Source organism: Orycteropus afer, unplaced genomic scaffold, assembly GCF_000298275.1.
Source record: "Orycteropus afer afer isolate SDZICR_OR568_19922 unplaced genomic scaffold, OryAfe1.0 scaffold00002, whole genome shotgun sequence".
Lineage (NCBI taxonomy): Eukaryota > Metazoa > Chordata > Mammalia > Tubulidentata > Orycteropodidae > Orycteropus > Orycteropus afer.
The window spans coordinates 33,717,042-33,739,963 of record NW_006921589.1 but is presented as its reverse complement, the minus strand read 5'-3'; the positions used below and the strand labels follow the sequence as shown (position 1 = coordinate 33,739,963).

The 22,922-nt window shown below is 41.2% G+C and overlaps 2 protein-coding genes across 2 annotated transcripts in view; both read left to right on the top strand.

Annotated features, from left to right (window-relative positions):
- Positions 1-8,131, top strand: part of LOC103192306 (aldehyde oxidase) — a 92,429-nt gene extending 84,298 nt beyond the window's left edge. The window contains exons 32-35 of the mRNA XM_042783586.1: positions 2,657-2,722; positions 4,818-5,006; positions 5,869-6,036; positions 8,081-8,131. Of these exons, the coding sequence (XP_042639520.1) occupies positions 2,657-2,722; positions 4,818-5,006; positions 5,869-6,036; positions 8,081-8,131 (474 nt within the window). The remainder of the gene's footprint in view (positions 1-2,656; positions 2,723-4,817; positions 5,007-5,868; positions 6,037-8,080) is intronic.
- A 4,975-nt stretch (positions 8,132-13,106) lies between these two features.
- LOC103193035 (aldehyde oxidase 3-like) overlaps positions 13,107-22,922 on the top strand; it is a 124,634-nt gene continuing 114,818 nt past the window's right edge. The window contains 5 exon segments of the mRNA XM_007936136.1: positions 13,107-13,160; positions 16,656-16,710; positions 19,264-19,363; positions 20,830-20,938; positions 22,261-22,387. Coding sequence (XP_007934327.1) covers positions 13,107-13,160; positions 16,656-16,710; positions 19,264-19,363; positions 20,830-20,938; positions 22,261-22,387 — 445 coding nt within the window.

Genomic DNA, 22,922 nt, shown 5'->3' with positions numbered 1-22,922 from the left:
AATGAACTTGAGTTAATGGCCTGCCATGTGGTTTGGTAACATCGGACTGTGCCATTTTATTTGTCAACCTTGGGCTTCTTAGCCTCAGCAGCCGGTAGCTGCCTGAATGAAGAGATGCCTCTAGCTCCAGCGGGCCAGGAGCAAGAGGCAGAGCTGAAGCCCAGGGTTGAGGGGCTTTCACACAGTCCCTAGAGCCTGGCACTTTGAACTTGGACTTAAAGCCTCCAAATTGTAAGAATAAACTCCTATTTGTTCAAGCCATCCCATTTGTGGTATATTCTTGTCAGAGCGGCACTAGGGAACCAGAACAATGCCTTTGCACTATCATGTGAGTGATAATCAAATCTGTCTGAGAGCCAAGCTCTAGTTCTTTGTATCTCCAAGCATCCCTTGTGACTACATTCTTGGATTGTGATCAGATGGAAGATTTTATTTAATACTCCATTTAGTATTTACTTTTACTAAACTTGCCTGTTCAAGTTTCTGGCTTGTCTGGATTCTGGCAATGACAACTGATGCAAACCAGAGCACCTTTGGGGGATATTGGACTGGAATTAAATAGTCATTACTTTCAGCACTGGTTTATGTGCTAGAGTAGCTATCTTGTGTTAGGGAAGTTGGTAGAAAGTTCCCTCATACTGACTGATTTCTATATCCCTTCTCCCTCAAAGAGAAAGTTGATGAAAACACTGCTTTTAATCATTTGATTTTTCTTATATCTTATATATATATATATGCCTTGGTCTTGTTAAGATCCAAGAACAAAGTAATAATTAGCCTTGGTATGAAACTTTAGGTAAGGTATGTTCTTACAACTTACTTGAGCTCCCTTAAAGAAATGTGCTAAGTAGTTTTATCAGATGCTTTCACAGAAACTAGATCTGTAGCCCCACGTAGGCTACCTGTAAACTCTCACCAGGGTCCTTCCCTAGAGACTTGTTTTCCAACTGTTCTCCTTATGTTGATAGACGTGTCCTTATTCCTACAGAATTTCTTTGAACCTACACTATATATTAGTTTTCTGCTGTGTAACAAATTAACCTTAAATTTAGCAGCTTAAAACCACAAATGTGTATTAGCTCATACTGTTTCTGAGGGTCAAGAATCTGGGAGTGGCTTATCTGGGTGTTTCTGGCTCATGACCTCTCATAAGGTTGTGGCCAAGCTGCCAGCTGGGGCTGCAGTCATCACAAGGCTCAATGGGGGCTTGAGGATCTGCTCCCAGGCTCACTCGTGGAGTTGTTAGCAGGAGGTCTCCATTCTTCACTGGCTGCTGGCAGAGGCCTCCATTCCTCACCATGTGGACGTCTCCATAAGCCACCTGAGTGTTCTCAGGACGTGGAGCTGGCTTCCCCCAGAGTGAGTGATCAGCAAGAAAAAGAGAAAACAAACAAATGAGAGAGTGCACAATATGGAAGCTGCATTCTTTTCTAGCCTAACCTCAGAAATGCCATACTGTCACTTCTGCTCAATATCGGTCACAAGGTACAATGTGGGGCACATATACAAGGATATGAATACCAGGAGATGAGATCACTGAGGGCCCTCTTAGAGACTTGCCACAACAATCTCGAACTATTCTCTCCAGCCCTATCAAAAGAAAATCACAAACAGCACAAAGTCCACTGCTTTGAAAGCAGAACCTTCAGCAACATTGCAGACTTTACAGAGCACCTCCCCTTATCTCTCAAACCAAACCAAACTCAGTGCCATCAAATTGATTAAAACTCATAGTGACCCCCATTGGGTTTCCAAGGCTGTAAATCTTTATGGAAGCAGACTGCCTCGTCTTTCTTCCACAAAGAAGCTGGTGGGTTTGAACCACCAACCTTTTGGTTAACACCCAAATGCCTTAACTACTACACCACCAGAGATCCATCCCCTTACCTCTAGTTGAGGTCAATTGTCTCTTGGAAGGCCAACCTCATTGCTATCAAAGAGAATGTTACACTTTTTTGTGTCTTTAAATAATAGAGATGACTACCCAAAGTTGTATTCTGGGAAAACATTCTGGATGATTATATTTTATCATTATATATTTATATATTTGTTATTATAATTATGTTGGGGGAAAAGTTAAAAGTTCTAGATCAAATAAACTATTGGGTTTCTTATGTGCCATTAATAATTATAAGCAGAATATGTTTGTCATGCAGAAACCACATGAAACATGAAAGGACACACAGACCAGCTGGAGAAGGAAGGTGTTTCTGGGCCTGCTGTGGTCCTCCTCATGAGAGCTTTTGGTCACCAACTTTTGATGTCAGATTGATCTCTGTTCTGAAAATGAAAACTCTTATCACGAGGGTCATAGATGTTTTGCTGTGTCCTATGTTGTATCCATTGGAGTGGATTAAACTCAATCTGTTATGTCACTCAGCTTGAATGAAAGTCAAGTAAATATTGTTCTTCTGTTATCTCCTGGGGGTGGAGGGGACAACCCAGTGGTTAAGCTCCTTAAGAATATTTATATAACTTTGAAAGCCCTTCTTTGTCACATAATGAAATCTTTGTTACTTCTTTCTCCTAAAGTACATAGCCTTCCAGAAAAAAAAAAAAAAAAAGACTCTATTTCAATGCCAATCTACTTCCCAGCTGCTTCTCTCTCCGTTGTTTTCATTAAAATAAAATGTAAACTTGTTTGGTTTATTACTAGAACATCAGAACAGACATTGTCATGGATGTTGGCTGCAGTATAAATCCAGCCCTTGACATAGGCCAGGTATGTGTAATTAATTTGTTCTCTTCCTGTTTGTAAAGGCCAAAACTGCTCCGGGGATCTGCAGGGAAAACATTCCATCTGGCTTATTCATCATCTTACTTTTCTACCCCTTTAGTCAAAATCTTTCTACTCAGGCCTGCCCCAGAGCTCAAATCTCTTACTGTTTCAAAACAGGGAAGTAATCAAAGGTGTTTTGGGTAATTTTTGAAGAAACACACAGCTTGTGATCATGGTGCTTGGATGAGGCAAGGCCAAGCCAAGAGGTAACAAAATGACACCCCCCTCACACACACACACACACACACACACAATCTCTAAATAAATAAATATAGTGTAGTGCTGAGCGCTGGGTCTGGGGCACATGATAGGGTCTGTCTTAAGGGGATTTAAATAAAGTGTAGTGCTGAGCGCTGGGTCTGGGGCACATGATAGGGTCTGTCTTAAGGGGATTTAAAGTTGAATTAGGATAACAAACATCAAACAGTTAGAGGAGCAGCTGGATTTTGCACCCAGATGTTTGTTTCCTTAAATTTGAAATAATTGATAAGATTGGAAAATCACAGACTGCTTTATATAAAAATTCAAACGTGTAGCTTTTTTGGATTTTTTTGAAAAGACAACAAATTTGCCAACACTGGGCCTACATTTCCACAAAGCAAAAGTCAGTTAGATTTGAGTAGTGGCAGCATCTTTAGAGAGTCACCTGTTCTCTAATTCTGTGACAACAAGACCTACCCGGAAGCCTCACTTATTTTCTTTACCTGCCTCACATCTGTGGGTAGTTCAGCACACCACCTGCAATTTAGAACAGAATCTAATTTACTCTCCAGTCGCGACACTGTGGGGTGCAACCAGCTGTCACTGGAGAATGGGGAGAATGTAAGGGTTGGAATAGTCAAAAGAGGTTTCAGGGAAAGTGGATGTAGACCAGGTTGTCACGGAAAGAACAAGAAATAGCATTCTGGGTTGGAGGAGAGTGGAGGAAATCAACCTAAGGAAAATCATGGAATTCAGCCCATGTGTTCACAACTGGTGATGAGAAGAGGGCTGATGACAATGGTGGGCAACTGTGTTAAAGGAGTGGGACGTGAGGCTGGAGCTTGAGAATGAAAGGGAACTGAGTTGATGGAGGGTCTCCAAGGTCAGGCACCTAATTCAGTTGACAGAGATGACTTGACCTGGGAAGTGGCCTGGAGTTTTAGGAATATTCATCTAATACTCATGGTTGAAAACAAGATAATAGACAGCCAATAGACATCTCAGCTAAAAGAAGCAAAGGATAGAGAATGGGGTAGAGAAAATGTGGTCACAGGAGAGAGTAAACTAAGTAGAGACCCAGAAATCAGAAAAATATGTGGAAAGGCAATTTTGACCACATGCTGATGTGAAACTAAGAACATGTTAAAACTTAGAGAGCACACAATTCAAACCCTCATGTCACAAGGGGAAAAACTAAGTCAAGAAATGCGAGGCCAGCTAGCTCACAAGTCAGTGTGGTGGGATGAGATGATGAAAGTCTTGAGACCTGAGACCCTCATTAGTGTACTGGTGTCTGGATAAATCAGTCAGCCTGACTGGGGTTTAGCTACCATATCAAACCAAAAGCCAAACCTATTGCTGATTCCAACTGATTCCAACTCATGGCAACCCCATGTGTTGCAGAGTAGAACAGCATCCCTAAGGGTTTTCAAGGCTGTGAGCTTTGGGAAGCAAATTGCCCGGACTTTCTTCCAAGATGTCACTGAGTGGGCTCAAACCACCAACCATTTGGTTAATAGTCAACCATTTAAACTTAGCTGCCCCATAGGGAGAAACAAATGAGAGAATGTGGGCTACAGGCTCTCTGAAGATCTCTCCGAGAGCTAAACTTTCAGCAGCAAAACCAAGATTAGAACCCAAGTCCATTGACTTTGAACTGATTGTTGGATAAAATGTTTAGAAAAATTGTTAGGTAAACTTTCAGAGGCATACTTCAAGCTACCCTAAAAACACCGTTAAACTGTATTTTAAAAATTCAAACAAACAGCATGAAGTTGAAATGCTACTACTGTTGACCATATTTTCTCATATGTGGAAATTCTATTTTTTGCTTCAGATTGAAGGAGCATTTATTCAAGGCATGGGACTTTATACAATAGAGGAACTGAATTATTCTCCTCAGGGTGTCCTGTACACACGTGGTCCAAACCAATATAAAATCCCTGCTATCTGTGACATCCCCACAGAGTTGCACATTTCTTTGTTGCCTCCATCTCAAAACTCAAATACCCTGTATTCATCTAAGGTAAGCTGTTGTCTATGAATAAATGAATGTTTGCATGATATCTGTGTAGGAGAGGGCTACGTTCATCTCTTGGTTGTATGGTTTTTTAAATCAAGATTATAGGAGAAAAATCCCTATTAAACATTTTAATTGCAAAACAGTTTAACAGCATTATAAATTAAAAGAAAAAATAACACTTCAAATCTTGCAGCCTAACATGAACTACTCTTGCAAAAAAAAAAAAAAAACACTGTTGTTGAGTCAATTCAACTCATAGTGACCCCTCCTTGGGTTTCAAGGCAGTATCTCTACAGAAGTAGATTGCCCAACCTTCCCTCTGAGGAGTCGCTGATGGATTTGAACTGCCAGCCTTCTGGCTAGCACTCAAATGCCTTGGGAACTACACCACCAGAGCTCCTACTCTCGCCATCAGGTGGTATCTGATTTTCATCTTGGCAATAACCATCATCATACCCATATCTGCTTTCTCCATTTGGGATTATTTTGTTAAGCTAGAATCCTAAAAATGGGAATTCTTGGTAGAAAGAATAAAATTATTTTTTAAATGAAAAAGTTATATATATGTAATACATACATTATATATGTTACATATATACTATGTATTATGTACTAAGTATGTAAGAGTTCTGGTGGTGTAGTACCTAAGGCATTTGACTGCTAACCAGAAGGCTGGCAGTTCAAACCCACCAGCCACTCCTCAGAAGGAAATGGGGCAATCTACTTCTGTAGTGATACCACCTCGAAAACCCAAGGAGGGGTCGCTATGAGTCGGATCCAACTTGACAGCAGTGAGTTTGTTTGTTTGTTTTTCGCCACGTATATGTTTTATAAGTCATAATCTAGTTGATTTTCCCCCTTCAAGGGTCTGGGAGAGTCTGGGCTATTCCTAGGATGTTCTGTGTTTTTTGCCATCCACGATGCAGTGGGTGCAGCACGACGGGAGAGAGGCCTGTTTGGACCATCGAAGCTCAGTAGTCCACTGACCCCAGAGAAGATTAGAATGGCCTGTGAGGACAAGTTCACACAAATGGTATGCTGCCCAGTAGAGAAACAATTCTACAATTCTAGGTTTGGGGCTCCTGTCCTTGTGGTCAAAGTTCCTTAACTTACCACGGTGGTTGTTATAGTTAAGGTGGTGTGTCCACTTGGCTGGGCTGTGGTTTGGAGTGGCTGGGCAGCTGCATGCAGTTATTCCCCATGATGAGACTGACTGTGCTGTAATTAACTCTGTGGTGGAATCTGCTGTGAGCAGCTCATTAATTGCCTTCAGGATGTGGCCTGTTTCCAGTAAATAGGAGATGCTTTGAGAAATGTGTCCAGCTTTTGACATATCTAGATCCTGCATTTGGCTGAATCCTCATCTCAGTTCCCTGCCATGTTGCCTGCCAATCTTAGGATTGTTCTTGGACTTGAACTAGTGGCCTGCCACGTTGTCTGCTAATGTTGAGTCTATGCCATTTTACCTGTCAATCTTGGATTCATCAGCTTCAGCAGCCAGTAGCTGCATGAGTCAAAAAAAAAAAAAGCCTCCAGCTCTAGTGGGCCTGGGACAGGAGGCAGAGCTGAAGCCCAAGGTCAAGAGGCCTTCACCTGGCCCCTAAAGCCAGCACTCTGAACTTGGATATCTAGCCTCCTCTGGTAGCATAGTGGCTAAGGCACTTGACTGCTAACCAGAAGGCTGGCGGTTCAAACCCACCAGCCACTCCTCGGAAAGAAGATGGGGCAATCTACTTCCGTAGTGATACTGCCTCGGAAACCCAAGGAGGGGTCGCTATGAGTCGGGTCCGACTCGATGGCACACAACAACAACAAAAACAACTGTAAGAGAATAAATTCCTGTTTGTTAAAGCTGTCCACTTGTGGTATGTCTGTGATAGCAGCACTAGAGAACCAAAGTAATGGTTTTCCACCGAAGCAAGTGTGTCAGGAATACAGAGAGCATTCATCAGGAGAACAGTGGAGTGACACTTGAACTTGTTCCCCTTAGGTTGCATTTTTCATCAGCCTGGCCCTGCCTGGCTCTCAGTAGGATTCAGTTGCTACTTGAAAGAAAAAGAGGTTAATTCCCATCAGTTCTGTGTTCCTCTCAGAAAGCACTTCAACCCTGTACCTTGTCTTGTGCTCTTCCCCGAATACCCTGGTCAGGAATCGAAGTTCAGGAAGTGTGCCCTGAACCTAGATCATCCAGGCCAAGGATATGGGCCACTCCTCACTCCACCCTCTAAAACCCTGATGTCACTCACCAGCAAGGTGGGGAGTCTGGGTTAGAGAGCTCCAAATGGCAGCAGCGATTGGGGTGTTTTATAGTTACACGGTTTATCATATCTATGGTTAGCAGATGTTGGATGTAGTTTCAAAGGGTACATAAAGTAAGTAGGCTGTAAATGGCTGGATGTATGTTCATTTGAACTATATTTATATCAATTAGATGTACGAAAATTTGAAATTGGCACTGGAAGATTTTGGGCCAACAGTCCTAGCCTGCTGTGAAGAAGAAAGCAACATGAGGGCTATTTTAGCTAATACATGGGGGCCATCTCTGACCCATTTATATAACAGCCCCCAATAGCAGAAATCCCTCCTGCAACAACACTCCTGCCCAGCAAATATCTCAGCTCTCCTTGGTTATGTTCAGTGATGGAATTTCCAGTTATGGGAGGAAGTCATTCCATTCACAGTTACTCCTCTGACTCTAAGGTATTCCTTACAACCAAGGAGAAAGCCCCCTGCTGTTCCTCCTTTCACACTGGCTTTTTGTATTATCTTTTATTGTTTTCCTAAGTCCCCACTATGGTAATTGCCTCTTCCACTTTGGAGAACAGAGATTGCCTCCTTTTTTCATCTGTCTCTCTTCAAGTGTGACAGGATACTGTTGTCGCCCCTTCGCCCTGACACTAATTCCCCTCCTGGGTTCCTCCACACTTCACATGGCGTAGTGTTCCCAGCTTCTTGTTGCCCTGCTCCCCCTCCAGGTGGTGTTTAGCCTATTTTTATCTCCTGCTGTGTTTCAGTGTTGCACTAAGTCCCAAACATTTTCCAAGTTGCAAAAATCCTTATTTGTTCTTTTATTCTAGATCCCAAGGGATGAACCTGGATCCTATGTTCCTTGGAATATACCTGTGTGAATCCAGTGTAAACTTCGAGAGAAAATGGGGTGATTCTTCCGACATAGCAAACTATCCAGTATCTACACTGTAATGTGCTAAGCCTGATAGACAGATTGTCACAACCAGAAATCATTCCACAGAATATTGCTTTTACATAAAGTTGATTTGAAAGGTTCCATTTAGATTTTGATAGATATGCTTAAGCAATTCAAAAATAACTTTTGTTTGTATAAATACTAACTGATTACCTCTAGAAAGATATTCTCCATGGGATTTATTTCTGGGGTGATGTCTCTCAGATCTATACAGTTGAATGGAATAAATGGTGACTGATATGTGATTCATATTTGGCTTGTATCCACCAACAGAAATTATACTGTCTAGTTAAAAGCAATTTTCTACATATTTTTCCCATATGCTGTCACCCTCATTTTCTTGTCAGAATGGATTGAGGAATTATATTTTAAATATAAATAATAATGACTTAAAGAGTCTATGGACTAAAGGAGCACACCAGTGGTACAGTGGTTAAAACACTCACTGATAACCAAAAGGTCAATGGTTCAAACCCCCAGCCACCCCACAGGAAAAAGATATAGTAGTCTACTTCCATAAAGATTTATAGCCTTGGAAACCTATGGGGCAGTTTTACTCTATCCTATTGGGTTGCTAAGTTTGGAATCAACTCTACAGCAATTTGTTTGGATATTTTGGTGTTCAGAATATGTAAAGATCTCTTCTAACTCAACAATAAAAAGACCAATAATTTTAAAATAAGAAAAGGAATTCAACAGACATTTCTCTAAAGAATATATACAAACGACCAATAAACATATGAAAATACACTTAACAGTCATTAAACCAAAACCAAACTCACTGCCATCAAGTTGATTTTGACTCACAGCAACCCCTGTTGGGTTTCCAAAGTTGTAAATCTTTATAGAAGTAGATTGCCTCATCTTTCTCCCACAGATCATCTGGTAGATTTGAACCACCAATCTTCTGGTTAGCAGCCAAATGCCTCACCCATTATGCCACCAGAGCTCATTAGTCATTAGGAAAATGCAAGTCAAAACCAAAATGAGTTACCACTTCACACCCACTAGGATGTCCATAATAATAATTTTAAAAATTACAAGTATTGGGAAGGATGTGGAGAAATCAAAGCCTTCATACATTGCTGATGGGAATGTAAAATGATACAACCTCTGTGGAAAACTTTTTGGCAGTTCTTCCAAAAGTTAAACATACAGTAACCGTATGATCGACCAACTCCATTCCTAGATATATACCCAAGAGAGCTGAGAGCCTATATTTCCCAAAAAACTTGGGCACAAATGCTTATAGAGCAGTATTTATAATCGCCAGAAAGTGAAAACAAACTAAATGTCCATTAGCTAATAAATGGATAAACATAATGTGGTATATCCATACAAAGGAATATTATTCAGCTATACAAAGGAATGAAGTATTGATACATACTACAACATGAATGAACCTTGAAAACATGCTGAGTAAAAGACGCCTGACACAAAAGACCACATATTGAATGACCCATATAAATATGAAATGTTAAGAATAGACAAATTCATAGAGACAGAAAATAGGTTAGTGGTTGCCAGGGGCTGTGGTCTTATATTCTGGTCAAGGGAGATAGACAACAAAAACACACAATAAGTAGGTTACAGCATATGACTGATGGTGATGACTGCTAAGGGAAAAATTAGAGTAGGATAAGCCAGGTTGTAGTTGAAACAGGTCAGTAAAGCCCTTACTGAGGAAATGAAGATGATGAGGATGTGAGCCAAGCATATATCCAGAGGAAGAGCATTACAGGCAGAGAGCAACTAGAGAAAAGTCCCTAAGGAGAGAAGGTGCTGGCCCATTTGTGGAACGTCAGCGGGGCCTGCGTCACTGGGATTGATGAGAGGTGAGTTAGACCCTTGAGACCGTTGTAAGGAGTTGGGCTTTTAAGATGAGTGAAATGCAGAGCGGAAGAGTAACAAGAACTAATATTTAAAGGGTCATTCTTGCTGCTGTGTTGGCACTGGCTGTGGGAGGGCAAGGATGGGAGGGTAGAGCTGCTTCTCCTCTGCTTCCATCCTCTTTTCAGTGGCTGCCTCTCTGTTGTCCGCCAGGCAACTCCTTTCCTCCAGCCGCACCTCTGTAAATGTTGCAGTTCCTAAGAGAGCTGTGGTCCCCATTGTCTTTTGCCTCACACTTTCCCATTGCTGCAGATGACTCCGGCCTCTCTGTCTTCAGTTCAGACCTTTCTCTGTTAAGCTCAACCTCTGCAGACCCAACTCCTGCCCTTCACTGCCATTTGGATGTCTCAGAGACACAGCAAACTTAAACCAGTTGTCGCCGAATAGATTCCAACTCATGGCGATCTCATGAGTGTCAGAGTAGAACTGCGCTCCACAGGGTTTTCAGTGGCTGATTTTTTGGAAGTAGATCACCAAGTCTTTCTTCTGAGACACCTCTGGGTAGATGTTATAGATTAGATTGTGTCACCTAGACTGGACCATGATTCTCAGTGGTTTGGCTGTTAGATAATGATGTCATCTCTCCCATAATGTGAACTGATGTGATCGGCCAATCGCTTATAAGGGGAATAGGGTGGAATGCAACACCCTTACTCAGATCACAGGCCTGATCTGATGTAAGGGGAGTTTCCCTAGGATGTGGCCTACATCACCTGTTATCTTATAAGAGATAAGAGGAGAGAGAAGCAAGCCAAGAAGGAAGGGCCTGACTACCATCAAGAAAGAAGAACCAGGAATGGAGCATATTTCTTGGACCCAGGGTTCCAGCACTGAGAACTTCCTAGACCCAGGGGAAGACTGAAGCCAAGACATGGAGATCTCTAAGAGATGCTGGGCCCATAGATGTTAAACCTTCCTCGGGAGCCTACAGAGACAAAGTATTCCTCTAGAGCTGGCATCCTGAATCTGGACTTCTAGCCTCCTAAACTCTGAGAGAATAAATATGTTCGTTAAATCCATCCACTTGTGTTATTTCTGTTACAATAGGACTAGCTAACGAAGACAGTGGGCTTGAACCTCCAACTTCTTGGTTAGCACCCAGTGCTTGACGATTTGCAATGAGGTAAATTTAATGTGCTTCAGTGGATCTCCTTGTCAGTTCAGCTATCCACAGGCTGCTAAGCCTTGGGAGTGATCCAAGATGCTCCATTCTCTCACTGCATCTATTCAGATATGAGGTCCTTTCAGCCCTACCTACAGAGAGTTCTGAGTCTGCTTCTCACTCTCTTTATTTCCATGACCACTATGTTATTTCAAACCACAATCATTCCTCACCTGACGATTGCAATAGCCTCTTTCTGCTTTCCCTGCATCCAAGCCATTCTTTATGTTAATGTCAGTGTTATGTATAAATCCGTGAATAAACATGCACACAGGTGACACTGTTACTCTCCTACCTAAAACCCTTCAATGTTTACCTCTTCATTCCACCAGAATAATGTCCCAAGTCCCTAAGATGATCTAGCCCACAAGATTTAGCCCCTGCCTACCTCTCCAACTCCATCCTATGCTCCCCTCTCTTTTACAATCTGGATTTCTTTTTCTCATTCTCCTTTTGGAGCCTTTGCCTGTAGGCTTTCTGCTGCATCCCAGTTTGGCACCATCCCTCCAGGAGGCCAATTAACCACAGTGGTGGCAAGCTGATGACTCTTCAAACCCTTCCACCGGGTTCATTTTAACAGAAATAGATACGTATTTTGGGTAAAGGTTTGTTTTTACTGCCTGCAGGGCCTAAGCCATCAACACTGTAAGGGCTTCCACAGTGTTAAGTCCAGTGTCATGAAATCCAATGTAACATCATGTCAGATCAATTTATAGCAAAGTAAAGGAATTCATTTTGCAACAGAGTGGAGGGAATTCATGACTGTGGGACCCACTGGTCACATCACATACTGTACCACCCAGAAGTGACCAGTTTCACAGAACAGTGGAATGGCCCATTGAAATCACATCTGAAATGTCAGCTAGCAGCCAGGGGACTCCGTACCCCAGGATACAGTGTCTACTTGAAATCGAAGGCCTTTCTAGGTGTCAATCCATCTTGTTGAAGGTCTTCTTTATTGCTGACATTTGTAATAGTGAAAAATAAAAATGGAAAAAGACTTAAATCTAGGTTATTAGAAGACTGTTTATAAATTTGTCAATAATAAAATAGTTAACATTTGTTGAGGGCATCATACATGTCAGGTTCTAGTCTAAGCACTTTATATTAGCTCACAACAACCCTGAGGGAGATACTACTATTTTGTCCATTTCTCTCTTGAGGCACAGAGAGCCTAAGTAACTTAAAAAAAAAAAAAATGGAAGCAGTATGAATACCTGGGTTTCACTTTTTTAGAAACAAAAATAATGTATTACATACCTATAGATTGATATGTACATGGGAAAATGCAATATGGATACCTAGCAATCTGTCACTAGTTCACTCTGAAAAACACACTTGAGGAAGGAGGACTTTCACTTTTTACTTGATTTTTTTAAAAAGAAGAACAGGTTTGTCATTTAAAAACAGATGAATAAACAAATACATCTAGCACTTAGGAATGTACCTGAATGCAGTACACTTGCTTGATTCAGTTCCGTTTCACTGACTAAAGGAGGTTCTCGTAGGCTGTAAGAAGAACATCTTATTCCACTCAGTTGACCTAAGGGCAGGGAGTACTGTACATTGTGTAAGAACTAAATTGAGATTGAAGTTCAAATTGGATTAAGGAAGGAGGAAAGTGGAGGTAGTGGAGGAAGGTGGGGAAATAAGAGGGCTGGAAGCATAGGCAGGATTTGATTGGAGGAATACACCCAGAAAGCAGACCCAACAGCCTTCTGTCTAGCTGTTGATGCCCCGGCAGGGGTGTTCTCAGCAAGTCTCTCAGTTGGACACAACAGCAAGGGTGAAATCATCTCTTGCTTTAGATACAACTTCACAACATTCAGCCAATGATTCTGGTATAATGTCTCTTTCTAAGGAGTCAGATGAACTTGTTCTTTTTGTGAATGGAAGAAAGGTAAGCTTTCAACATTGCCATTACTAAATTCATATGGAGAATGAAACCATGGTATAAATAGTCTTCTATTAATGTTTGCCAAGAAAGTACCAGGTTCAAGTAACTGGGTGTGAGCTGCTGGCTTGCCATATGACTATGAGAAACCTTCTATCAATCTTCTAGTTCTCTGAAGAGAAATAAGGAAGACTGAGGAGGTGGGGGCAGAAAGGAGGGAAGAGAGGTGGGGAGAGAGAATGAGAGGATACCTCCTTGTTTTTTGCTTATTTATTTATTTATATTATGATTTGGGTGCAAATCTACAAACAGATTTGTTTTACACTCAACAATTCATGCACATTTGATTTCATGGCCCCAATTACAATCCCCAACCATGAAAAACTCTTCTCCTCTCTACTCCCTGTGACTACCCCCTCCCTATGCCCTTCTTATCTATGTGTTCCTGTCTGTCCAGCTTTCCCTCTATGTGAATGCTGCCCCTCTGATGTCTCATAGTTGATTGATCTAAGGGGTGCATCTCCCTGGGGTAGGTTCTGCATGTAGGTCTTTCTACTGTTGGACTGAGAGCCAATCCACAGAAGTGAGTCCATTTCTAGGCCTGAAGGATAACCCAGGGCCATAGTCTCAGGAGTTCATCAGTGTCTATCCAACCAGTCAATCTGGTCATTTTTTAATTTTGTTCTACACTTTTCATCCCACTCTAACCAGGATCTCCAATTTTGAACCCTTTCTGAGTGTTTGGCATTAGCAGCTGGGCACCATCTAGTTCTTCTGGTCTCGGGATCTTGAAGGCTGAGATCCTCATGATCCATCATATCTTTGGAATTATTTCCAAATGGCTTTGATTTTCTTCACTCTTCTTTGTTCCAGGTGAGAGGAGACCAACAGTTGTATCTTAGGTAGGTGGCTGCTGGAAAGCTTTTAAGACCCTAGTTGCTACTCACCAAAGTAGGATGTAGAAAAAGGTTTTTATGTACTATATTGTGCCAATTGAGCATGATGTCCCCCAAGACTATGGTCCCAAGCCCTCTGGCTCAGTGATTCTCTCTTTCAAGGTGTTTGGCTGTCTCTGAGAAGCTACTCCAACACTGTCCTCTGTTACTTCTGTAATGTATGTGGATAATTTTGTAGCACAAATACATATGTAAAGTTATCTTCAGCCAAATCTATCCTTGGTCTTGGGTATATTTCTGTTCACCTACCCCCGCCTGATCTTCTCCCCTGTCTGTGCATTTACCCATTGCCTAGTGTTCGGTGCCGCTGGTAATGCAGTATTGTGCATGTAATATGTAATACAAATACAAATACGAACACTATTGCAAATATGTAATAGTATTTGCGTCTGTTGTCTATATCTTTTGTGCATGTTTCTGTGCCCTCCTTTTCCCCATTGTCACCAGGCTGGTCACAGACTCTCTCCAAACCACCTCTCCCCTTACCCAAATAAACATGTGACCCCCAACTAGTCTGAAATTTTCCCTTCTCTCACATCCCCGATAACCAACAAAGTGAATTTTCTTCCTTGAGTAAAGCTGTCCTTGACTTTTCACAATAATACAAAAAAATAAATAAATAAACTCACTGCCATTGAGTCAGATCTGACTCATAGCTACCCCTCCTTGGGTTTCCAAGGCAATATCACTACAGAAGTAGATTACCCAACCTTCCTTCCGAGGAGTGGCTGGTGGATTTGAACTGCCAGCCTTCTGGTTAGCAGTCAAATGCGCTATTCCACCAGAGGTCTTCATACAATATTTGTCCTTCTGTAATTGATTTATTTCACTCACCATAATGTCCTCCAAATTCATCCATGTTGTGAGATGATTCGTGTATTCTTCATTATTCTTTATGTTGCATAGTATTCCATTGTGTGAATGTACCATAGTTTGGTTATCCATTCATCTGTTGATGGGCATTTAGGTTGTTGCCATCTCTTTCCTATAGTGAATTGTGCCATGATAAATATGGGTGTGCATAAGTCTATTCATGTCCTGTCTCTCACCTCTTTAGGATATATTCCTAGTAATGGAATTGCTGGATCAAATGGTATTTCTGTGTTCAGATTTTTAAGAAAACCCCATACCATTTTCCACAGTGGCTGTACCATTTTGCAGTCCCACCAGCAGTGTATGAGAGTTCCAATCTCTCCAAATCCTCGCCAGTAATTTGTTGTTTTCTGTCTTTTTGTACTTTGCTATTGTTGCTAGAGTGAGATATCTCATTATTGTTTTGATTTACATCTCTAACAGCTAGTGGAGAGGACACCTACTTGTAAAGGTTTTTAGGCTTACTAGATGGAAAACATCTGATTGTATTGATGTCTTCAGAGGTCATTTTGTAGTTGCATTTGTATTCATCTAAGGACTAGTTATCAAGTTCTCTTTATTAGGACCTTCTGGATCTCTCTCTTTTTCCCCACCCTTCTTCATTCTATCTCCTTAAACTTTTATACCACCACTAGTACATACACATACTAAGAGTGAATAATTACAAATCTTTGGATCAGCAAGAATGAAAGAGGAGTAGTATTGGAAAGTCAGAACTACATTTCACAGTAAGTTTACTTTTTAACACTTTGCTGCTTTAGGTAGTGATTCTTAAATCACTTAAGAGAATGAACGAAATAATTTTTCAGTCCCATATTTCTTTTGAGTTCTTGAGATCTAGCTAAGGCAAAATCCACAAGTGGAATGTTCTCTTTACTTTTCACTCTCCTTGACGTCGTGCCTGAACTGCAATCCAATATCCTTTTTTTCAACACCACTGGCAAAGAGGAAGAAGTCAAAGTTGAAACAGAACAATGATACTGTGTGCTGCACACTCCACATAATCTATGAAAAGAAATGGAGGCTCAGGGCAGGTACTTAAAGTGTCCCAGGTCCCCAGCAGTAGTGAGACCTGAGTTTTCATCTGCCTCACCCCAAAGTTTATGAGCTTCCCCCTGCATCATGCTCCCTCTCTTAAGAAGTTGGCGAGTCTTCTGGAATTCGTTCACTAAAGAGAGGTGGTGGTGAGTTGTTGTGTGAACGTTTTCCTGTGGGTGCAGATAGGATGGTATCTGTCTGTTGCTGCCAAGGTCTTGTTTGCTTAACTTTCCAAATTTAAAGAAAGAACAAAGAGTATGTTTTCAGGTGGTGATAAGAATTAAATTGTTATCATCAGTTCTTCTTTCCTTTCCTTCAACTGTGCGAACTCAAGAATATGAAATGAATGCTTGTAACTATTCAGTATTTCGTAATCTTCTATTATTTTCCCAAAACAAGTCTTGCATTAGAATGCAAATTCTTGTTGGTTATCCTCTGGAAAAAGAGCCAAACATTTGTCCTGCTGAAATAAAGCCAAACACAATAGAGTGTTATGTAATTTTATAATTGCAAAGAGTGATATTTGATCAAGCCAAGAAAACAAGATCAAACATATTCTCAGTGATTCTTTCTGTTCAGAATAATGGGCTACAGGGAAGCTGCCTCAATCTATACAATCATTTCCTCTGCACAGGTCATCGAGAAGAATCCAGACCCTGAAGTAAATTTATTGTTGTACCTGAGGAAAAAACATATCCTTTTGTTTGTTTGGGAAAGCAAAGCAAATAAGAAACTCTGGAAACTTTATAATTTTCCTTGCATTTATAGAACTTTTCCTTTCATCATGCTTCATTACAATCATTTTGATTGTGCATAGGAATGAAAGGAGTCAAGTAAGTGGCTCACCTAGCAAGGGGAATGATATATTGGAAAGTTTTGACTTTCCAATACTACTCCTCTTTCATTCTTGCTGATCAAAAGATTTGTAATTATTCACTCTTAGTGAATTCAACAAAGATAATGTTCATCCTAGATTTTGTGCAAAATGTGGATTTTTGAAACCCAACTGCTGGAGACCCTGATTTGTTCTGAGAAATGTTAATTTACAGGCACTTGGTACTGTGTGCTGCAAATTCCATGTAATCTATGAAAAGAAATGGAGACTCCCTCTTGCTCACTGTCACATGTTGCTGAAGTTCCTGCGTTGGTCTCCAAGGGAGGCTGCCCAGCCAGCTGTGAGCTTGTGGTCATTTCCTGTTGAACTCCTCCATGGAACTGACCCATGGAAGCTCTGGAGAGCCAGGGTCACCATAAACTGAGGGTCAGCAAAAATTGAGCCCTGAAGTGGGCTGACGAGTCTTCCTCATGGAGGTTGATTGATTCCCAAACTTCAAGCACAGGGTAAAAATAGGTACCTCCTGTATTAAACCAAGTGCTGTGGAGTCGACTCTGATTTGTGCAACTCCCTGTGTGTCACAATGGAACTATGCTCCATAGGTTTTTGTTATTTTTTTCATTCATTACTTTTATTTTCTGACTTCCTCCATATTGTCTATTGCCTTTCTTGTCACCATTGTTAAGACATGTCTTCTATCTAGTTAGTAGTTTTCCCTCCCTCCCCCTCCTATTTCTCGTAACCATTAAAGTGATTTTTTTTTCTGTGTGTAAACTTTTGTTTGTTTGTTTGTTTTAAAGCATTAATTATGATGATATACCTGTCTTTGGCCATTCTTCTATATATTTATGCTCTAAGAAACTATAGCTTTATTTGATTTAAAAAGTCATTGTAATGTTAGATGCATAAAATTAATTTATTTTCTACTTAGTGATGTGTTTTATTATTTTTGTAAACCACGCACATACACACACACACACACACACATATAGTGGCCTCATACAATATTTGTCCTTTTGTGATCAACTTGTTTCACTCAGCATAGTGTCCTCCAAATTCATTTGTGCTGTGAGATGTTTTATGGACTTGTCATTATTTTTTTTTAGCATTGTGTGGTATTCCATAGTGTGTGTGTAGCACAATTTGTTTTATCCGTTCATCCATTGATGGGCACTTAGGTTGTTTCCATCTTTTTGCTATTGTGCATAATTTTACAAATGCCAGTACTCTGTGGGCAGTCTTTCCACTTCGGGATTTTCATATTCATATAACTGGATAAATGTGTCACAACAGAATTGGAGGTATGTCCCATACCATCCCAGACAAGATATTCCAACTGACCATATCCCTCCTATCCATCACCAGTTTATGAATGAATTGAGAGTTCAGGCATCCTATGTCAGACTGTTAAAGGTTTCTTCTTCTTTTTTAGGACAAGCACTCAAAGTTGTATTATACTGTTTTCCAATCATTCTACATTTCCTCATTTCAAAGACTTGGTATAGTGGAGGCTCCAATTAGATTGGAAATGTTCCATTCTTGGTGACTTGGATGCTATTTGGACATTTCCCTCTCCCCTGACTTTGTATGAATTAAAATAAAAGAGATAGCACTGAACTGAAGTCAAAGCTGGAGTCTTTCTAAACCAGGAATGATCAGGACTTCAGGCTAAAAGAAGTCTCCATCCCCGATGTGGATGACTCCTTTCCCTTGGCAAATGGCTGCCCTTATTACTCATGTGTCAGTGAATCATTTCTTACGAGATGTGGTATTCTAACTGATTTATACTAGGGCACCAGTTACTTGTACGATGTCTTCATTTCTTCGGGCCACTATAACAAAATACCACAGAATGGGTGACTTTAAAACAGAAATGTATTTTCTCACAGTTCTAGGAGCTAGATGTCCAGAGGCAGGGTATCAGTATGTGGATTTGTTCTGCGGGTGTTGGGAGAGAACTGTCCATGCCTCCCTCCTAGTGGCTGGTAGTAGCCAAGGATCCTTGGTATTTCTCCGTGTTCCTCTCCTGCTTGTAGACGCAGCTGCTTCAGTTGTCACGTGGATCTGCTTACTCCCTGTGTGACTCTCTTTCTGTTTCTGTCCTCTTTTGTAATACACCACTCAGAAGAGATTAGGGTTGGGAACCACCCACTCAAATATGACTTTGATAACGACAACATCTACAAAGAAAAACCTTATTTCATAACAAACAAGGTCATATTCACCAGAGCAGGGGTTAGGACTTCAACACAGCTTTTTTTGGGGAACAAAATTCAATCCATAAAGCCGTGTTGCCTGGGTATCTCAAGGACTGTACCTATTCCGAAAGTGAAGTCATTCTCCACATGTGTGAAAATCTGAGGATGAGAAGCTTAAGTTCCTCTTTTCTCCTTGACTTTGGCCCTTCCAGTCGGACTCACAGGGACCAAGTATGGCTGTGGAGGAGGGGATTGTGGTGCTTGCACAGTGATGATCTCAAGATACAACCCCATCTCTAAAAAGATCCGGTATCTTTCCTCCAAAATTAGACCATGTGACTCCCATGTTGATTTCCCACAAGATTTTTTATTCCTGGCTCACATCCCACTCAACAAAGGAAGTTGAGCAACTTCAGTTTTTATGAGCTAAAATGAAAGTAAACAACATTCTATTTTGACAAGAAATAAAATATTCCAATGCTAGAAACAGTAAATTTGCAGTTGTTTTAAAAGTGAATCGTCAGAATTCAACTAATTCAGCAGAGGTTTGCTATGTAGATTCTGCCCCCTAGTAGTCAGATGTGTGGTTGTTCTCAGTATCTTCATTACACAAATACGTGAAACTGAAGTTCAGGGGAATTTGTAATTTAACCAAGGCCACAGAGCCAGTGGGTGTTAGAGCCTGAGACCCAGGTCTGCGCGTAAAGCCCAGTTTCTCCCTGTTATGTGATCTCCCCGGGACAAGTCTAAAAGCCTGTTGCCTCACCCTTCCTAATAATTCTCCTGAAGGTAGACGAACAAATTCCAGACCAAATGCACTTCTCTCATTCTCCTCTGAAGAGATGAAATGAGTGCATTCAGCAGCCTGAATATTTGGGGAAAGGCCCACTGGTCCCGATTATTCACCAAACCAATGAACTACTCCTGTCACTGGGAACAGAAGAGTGAACCAGACAAAGTTACCTGCCCTCCTGAACTTGTCACTGTTAACTGCCCTCAAGTCAGCCCCAAGTCATGGTGACCCCAGACACAACAGAAGGAAATGCTGCTCAGGCCTGTGCAACCCACACTGTGACCCACAGTGTTTTCATGGGCTGATTTTCAGAAGTAGATAGCCAGTTCTTTCTCCCTAGGCCGTCTTTGCCTGAAAGCTCCCCTGAGACCTGTTCTGCATCATTGCAACATGTAAGCCTCCACTGATAGACTGGGCAGCTGTGCCTGAGGTGCACAGGCCGAGAGTCAAATGCAAGTCACCTGTGAGAGTTCTACACCGAACCACCACTGCTCCCAATCACGGAACTACTGCTGGTGACGTTACTGCTGACTTTCCTGTTAGGTGGTCCCATTTTAACGTCTTCCCTTTATCTTCCTGGCTTTTTATAAGATCACATATAAGCTAGAGATCATTTGAAGTGTATCATGTACACACTAGTGTAATTATTGGACCAGCCATCACAACTGACAAACTGAAAAGGGAAAAAGTAAATACCAGGTAAATAGAGAACATTTCAATTCCTGACACTTTTTTTTAGCAAAATAGTTTGGAGGGTGAAATGGCTTTAATTTCAAGTAAAAGATCCTTTATTTTTAGAGAACCATAGCTAAATTCAAAATGATTTATGTGATGGCCTCGCTTTAATGTGCACTTGATTAATTACATTCATGTCAAAGTAATTATTACTATAATCATCTAAATACATTTTTCCTTTTCTTTTTTTGGAAATTACTCCGTCACTGTTTTAATTTTTCTCAGCTTCGTTATACAAACTCTGAAGTCACTTCTCTGTCACTGCCTGCCTGGTGCCCATTTGCTCTCTCTATGGGGCCGCCATCACCACCGTGGAAGGTGTTGGAAGCACCAAAACCAGAATTCACCCCGTGCAGGTGAGAGCATGTCTTAATGAGTTCAGGAGAAATATGTCTTTAGGTGGCTTCTTCAGTCGTCCTGGCCAAGGCTGAGCATGGCTTTATAGGACAAAGAAGGCATTTACAATAGGAAATGTTACCCTTTTTTTTATTTCCTTTTTAGGTCTGTGGCTTTCTCTATTACTATTTGAAGCTTCCATTAAAGAGGGGAAGGGGCGGTGAGGAGGGAGTGGGTCACAGTGTGGGTCACTTTAGATGTCTCATTGCTTCAGAAAGAAGGTCTCCCTTGAGGGATGCTTTGGGTCCTATGCACAAAAACTAGGAGGAAAAATTCATTCTTCCTGTTACAAAAATGAGGAAAGCAGAGATACGTATTCTGTATTTGGTCTGTATAAAGAAACATGCTACTAATTCTGCTAGAAACATTCAGTTAGGGACCTGAATATTTTAGTTTGGCATTTTTTGCCAATCAAGTCTTCAATCAACTTTGTTGTTGTCTCTTTTTCTTTCTTTCTTTCTTTTTTTTTTTTTTTTGGCCCATATATGTTGCATATCTCACAAATTACAAACTTGTTTAGGGCAAGGGTTATATCTCCTTTTAAAAACATCTTCCCACACTGCAAGGAACTGGTGCTCCGTGCACGTTGCTGACAGACCACGAACCAAGGGCCAGAGGGGCAGGAACATCACCGCCTGCTTCTCTCCTGTCCCCTGCCGGCCCCTGTGCCATCCCAGACATGCCAGCTGGGTATGGTGGTCTCAGGGCCAAGTTTGCATGGGATTTTTACAACTTGTTTGCTGAAGTTTCCTTAGTCAAAATGTCCAAAAGTGAATGAAGCACCAGGTGTCCTCAAAGAGCAGGAAAAAAAAAAAATGAGAAGTGGAAAACCTGGAGCTTTCTTCCTGGACAGAAGCCCTTACCATAAATCCCACAATTCTCCCTGCCTTCCCTCCCTCCTTCCTTCCTCCCTCCCTCCCGCCCTCCCTCTCTCCTTTCTTCCCTCCTTCCCTCCCTTCCTTCTTTCCAAGTGATAGCAGTTTAGGGAAATGACAAAATAAAAGCAGGTAATCTCATTTTCTGTGGTCTTGATTAAGTTCAAATGGTGCTCTTAAAGTAATGCACTGGATTGACATTAAGGACTTCCTCTCCTAACTACCTTGATGGAATCTCTTTCCAGAAAACTTCCCTTATCATCTTAAATGTGGACAGTCAGCACTTGCAGTTGATAACCTGTACCTACCTTTAGCTGTGCCGATCAGAAGCCTCTCTTTCTTTCTGAGAGCTTCCTACCCCTAAGCCTTTAAGCTTTTGTGCTGGACCCTGTGTTCTCTACTTTCAGGAAAGGATTGCTAAAGGCCATGGCACCCAGTGCGGGTTCTGCACCCCAGGAATGGTGATGAGCATCTATACTCTCCTGAGGAACCACCCGGAACCCTCCACAGAGCAGTTAATAGAAACTTTAGGTGGTAAGTCACTAACTTCTTAAACTGTGGTAAAGGAAATGTAAACTTAACTCCATCTTCAGAGAGGAGCAAGGATGCTAGAGAGTTTCCTCCAAGGGATTGGGCCAAAGGGCTTGACAAAGGCTTATTCATTGATCTTTATGTACTAAACCTATTGAGTAGTATTAACAAATATTACCCACCCCTCTTTAGAAAGAGGGGAAACTGAAGGAACTAGCCAGAAAGTATTTTCATATGACTGTTATGTTCTTGGCACCATATCAAGTGTTTAAGGTAATTTTTAGAGTAACATATATTTGGGAGCATACGCTTATTGAAATAGTCTTTGTGTGGGCTTCTGATGCAATTGTCATGGTGTTTGGAAATAAGATTTTTAAATCTTTTCATTATGTACTTAGAGTTAGATAAAAGAAGCAATGGCCTTTTGGGCTTTTTCATTTGTTGTTGTGGCTGTTGCTGTCACAGTTTTCTTTTTGTAAGTATAATTAATACTTATTAAATCATAGACTCTTGAGAATTAGGAAAATATCCCATCTGA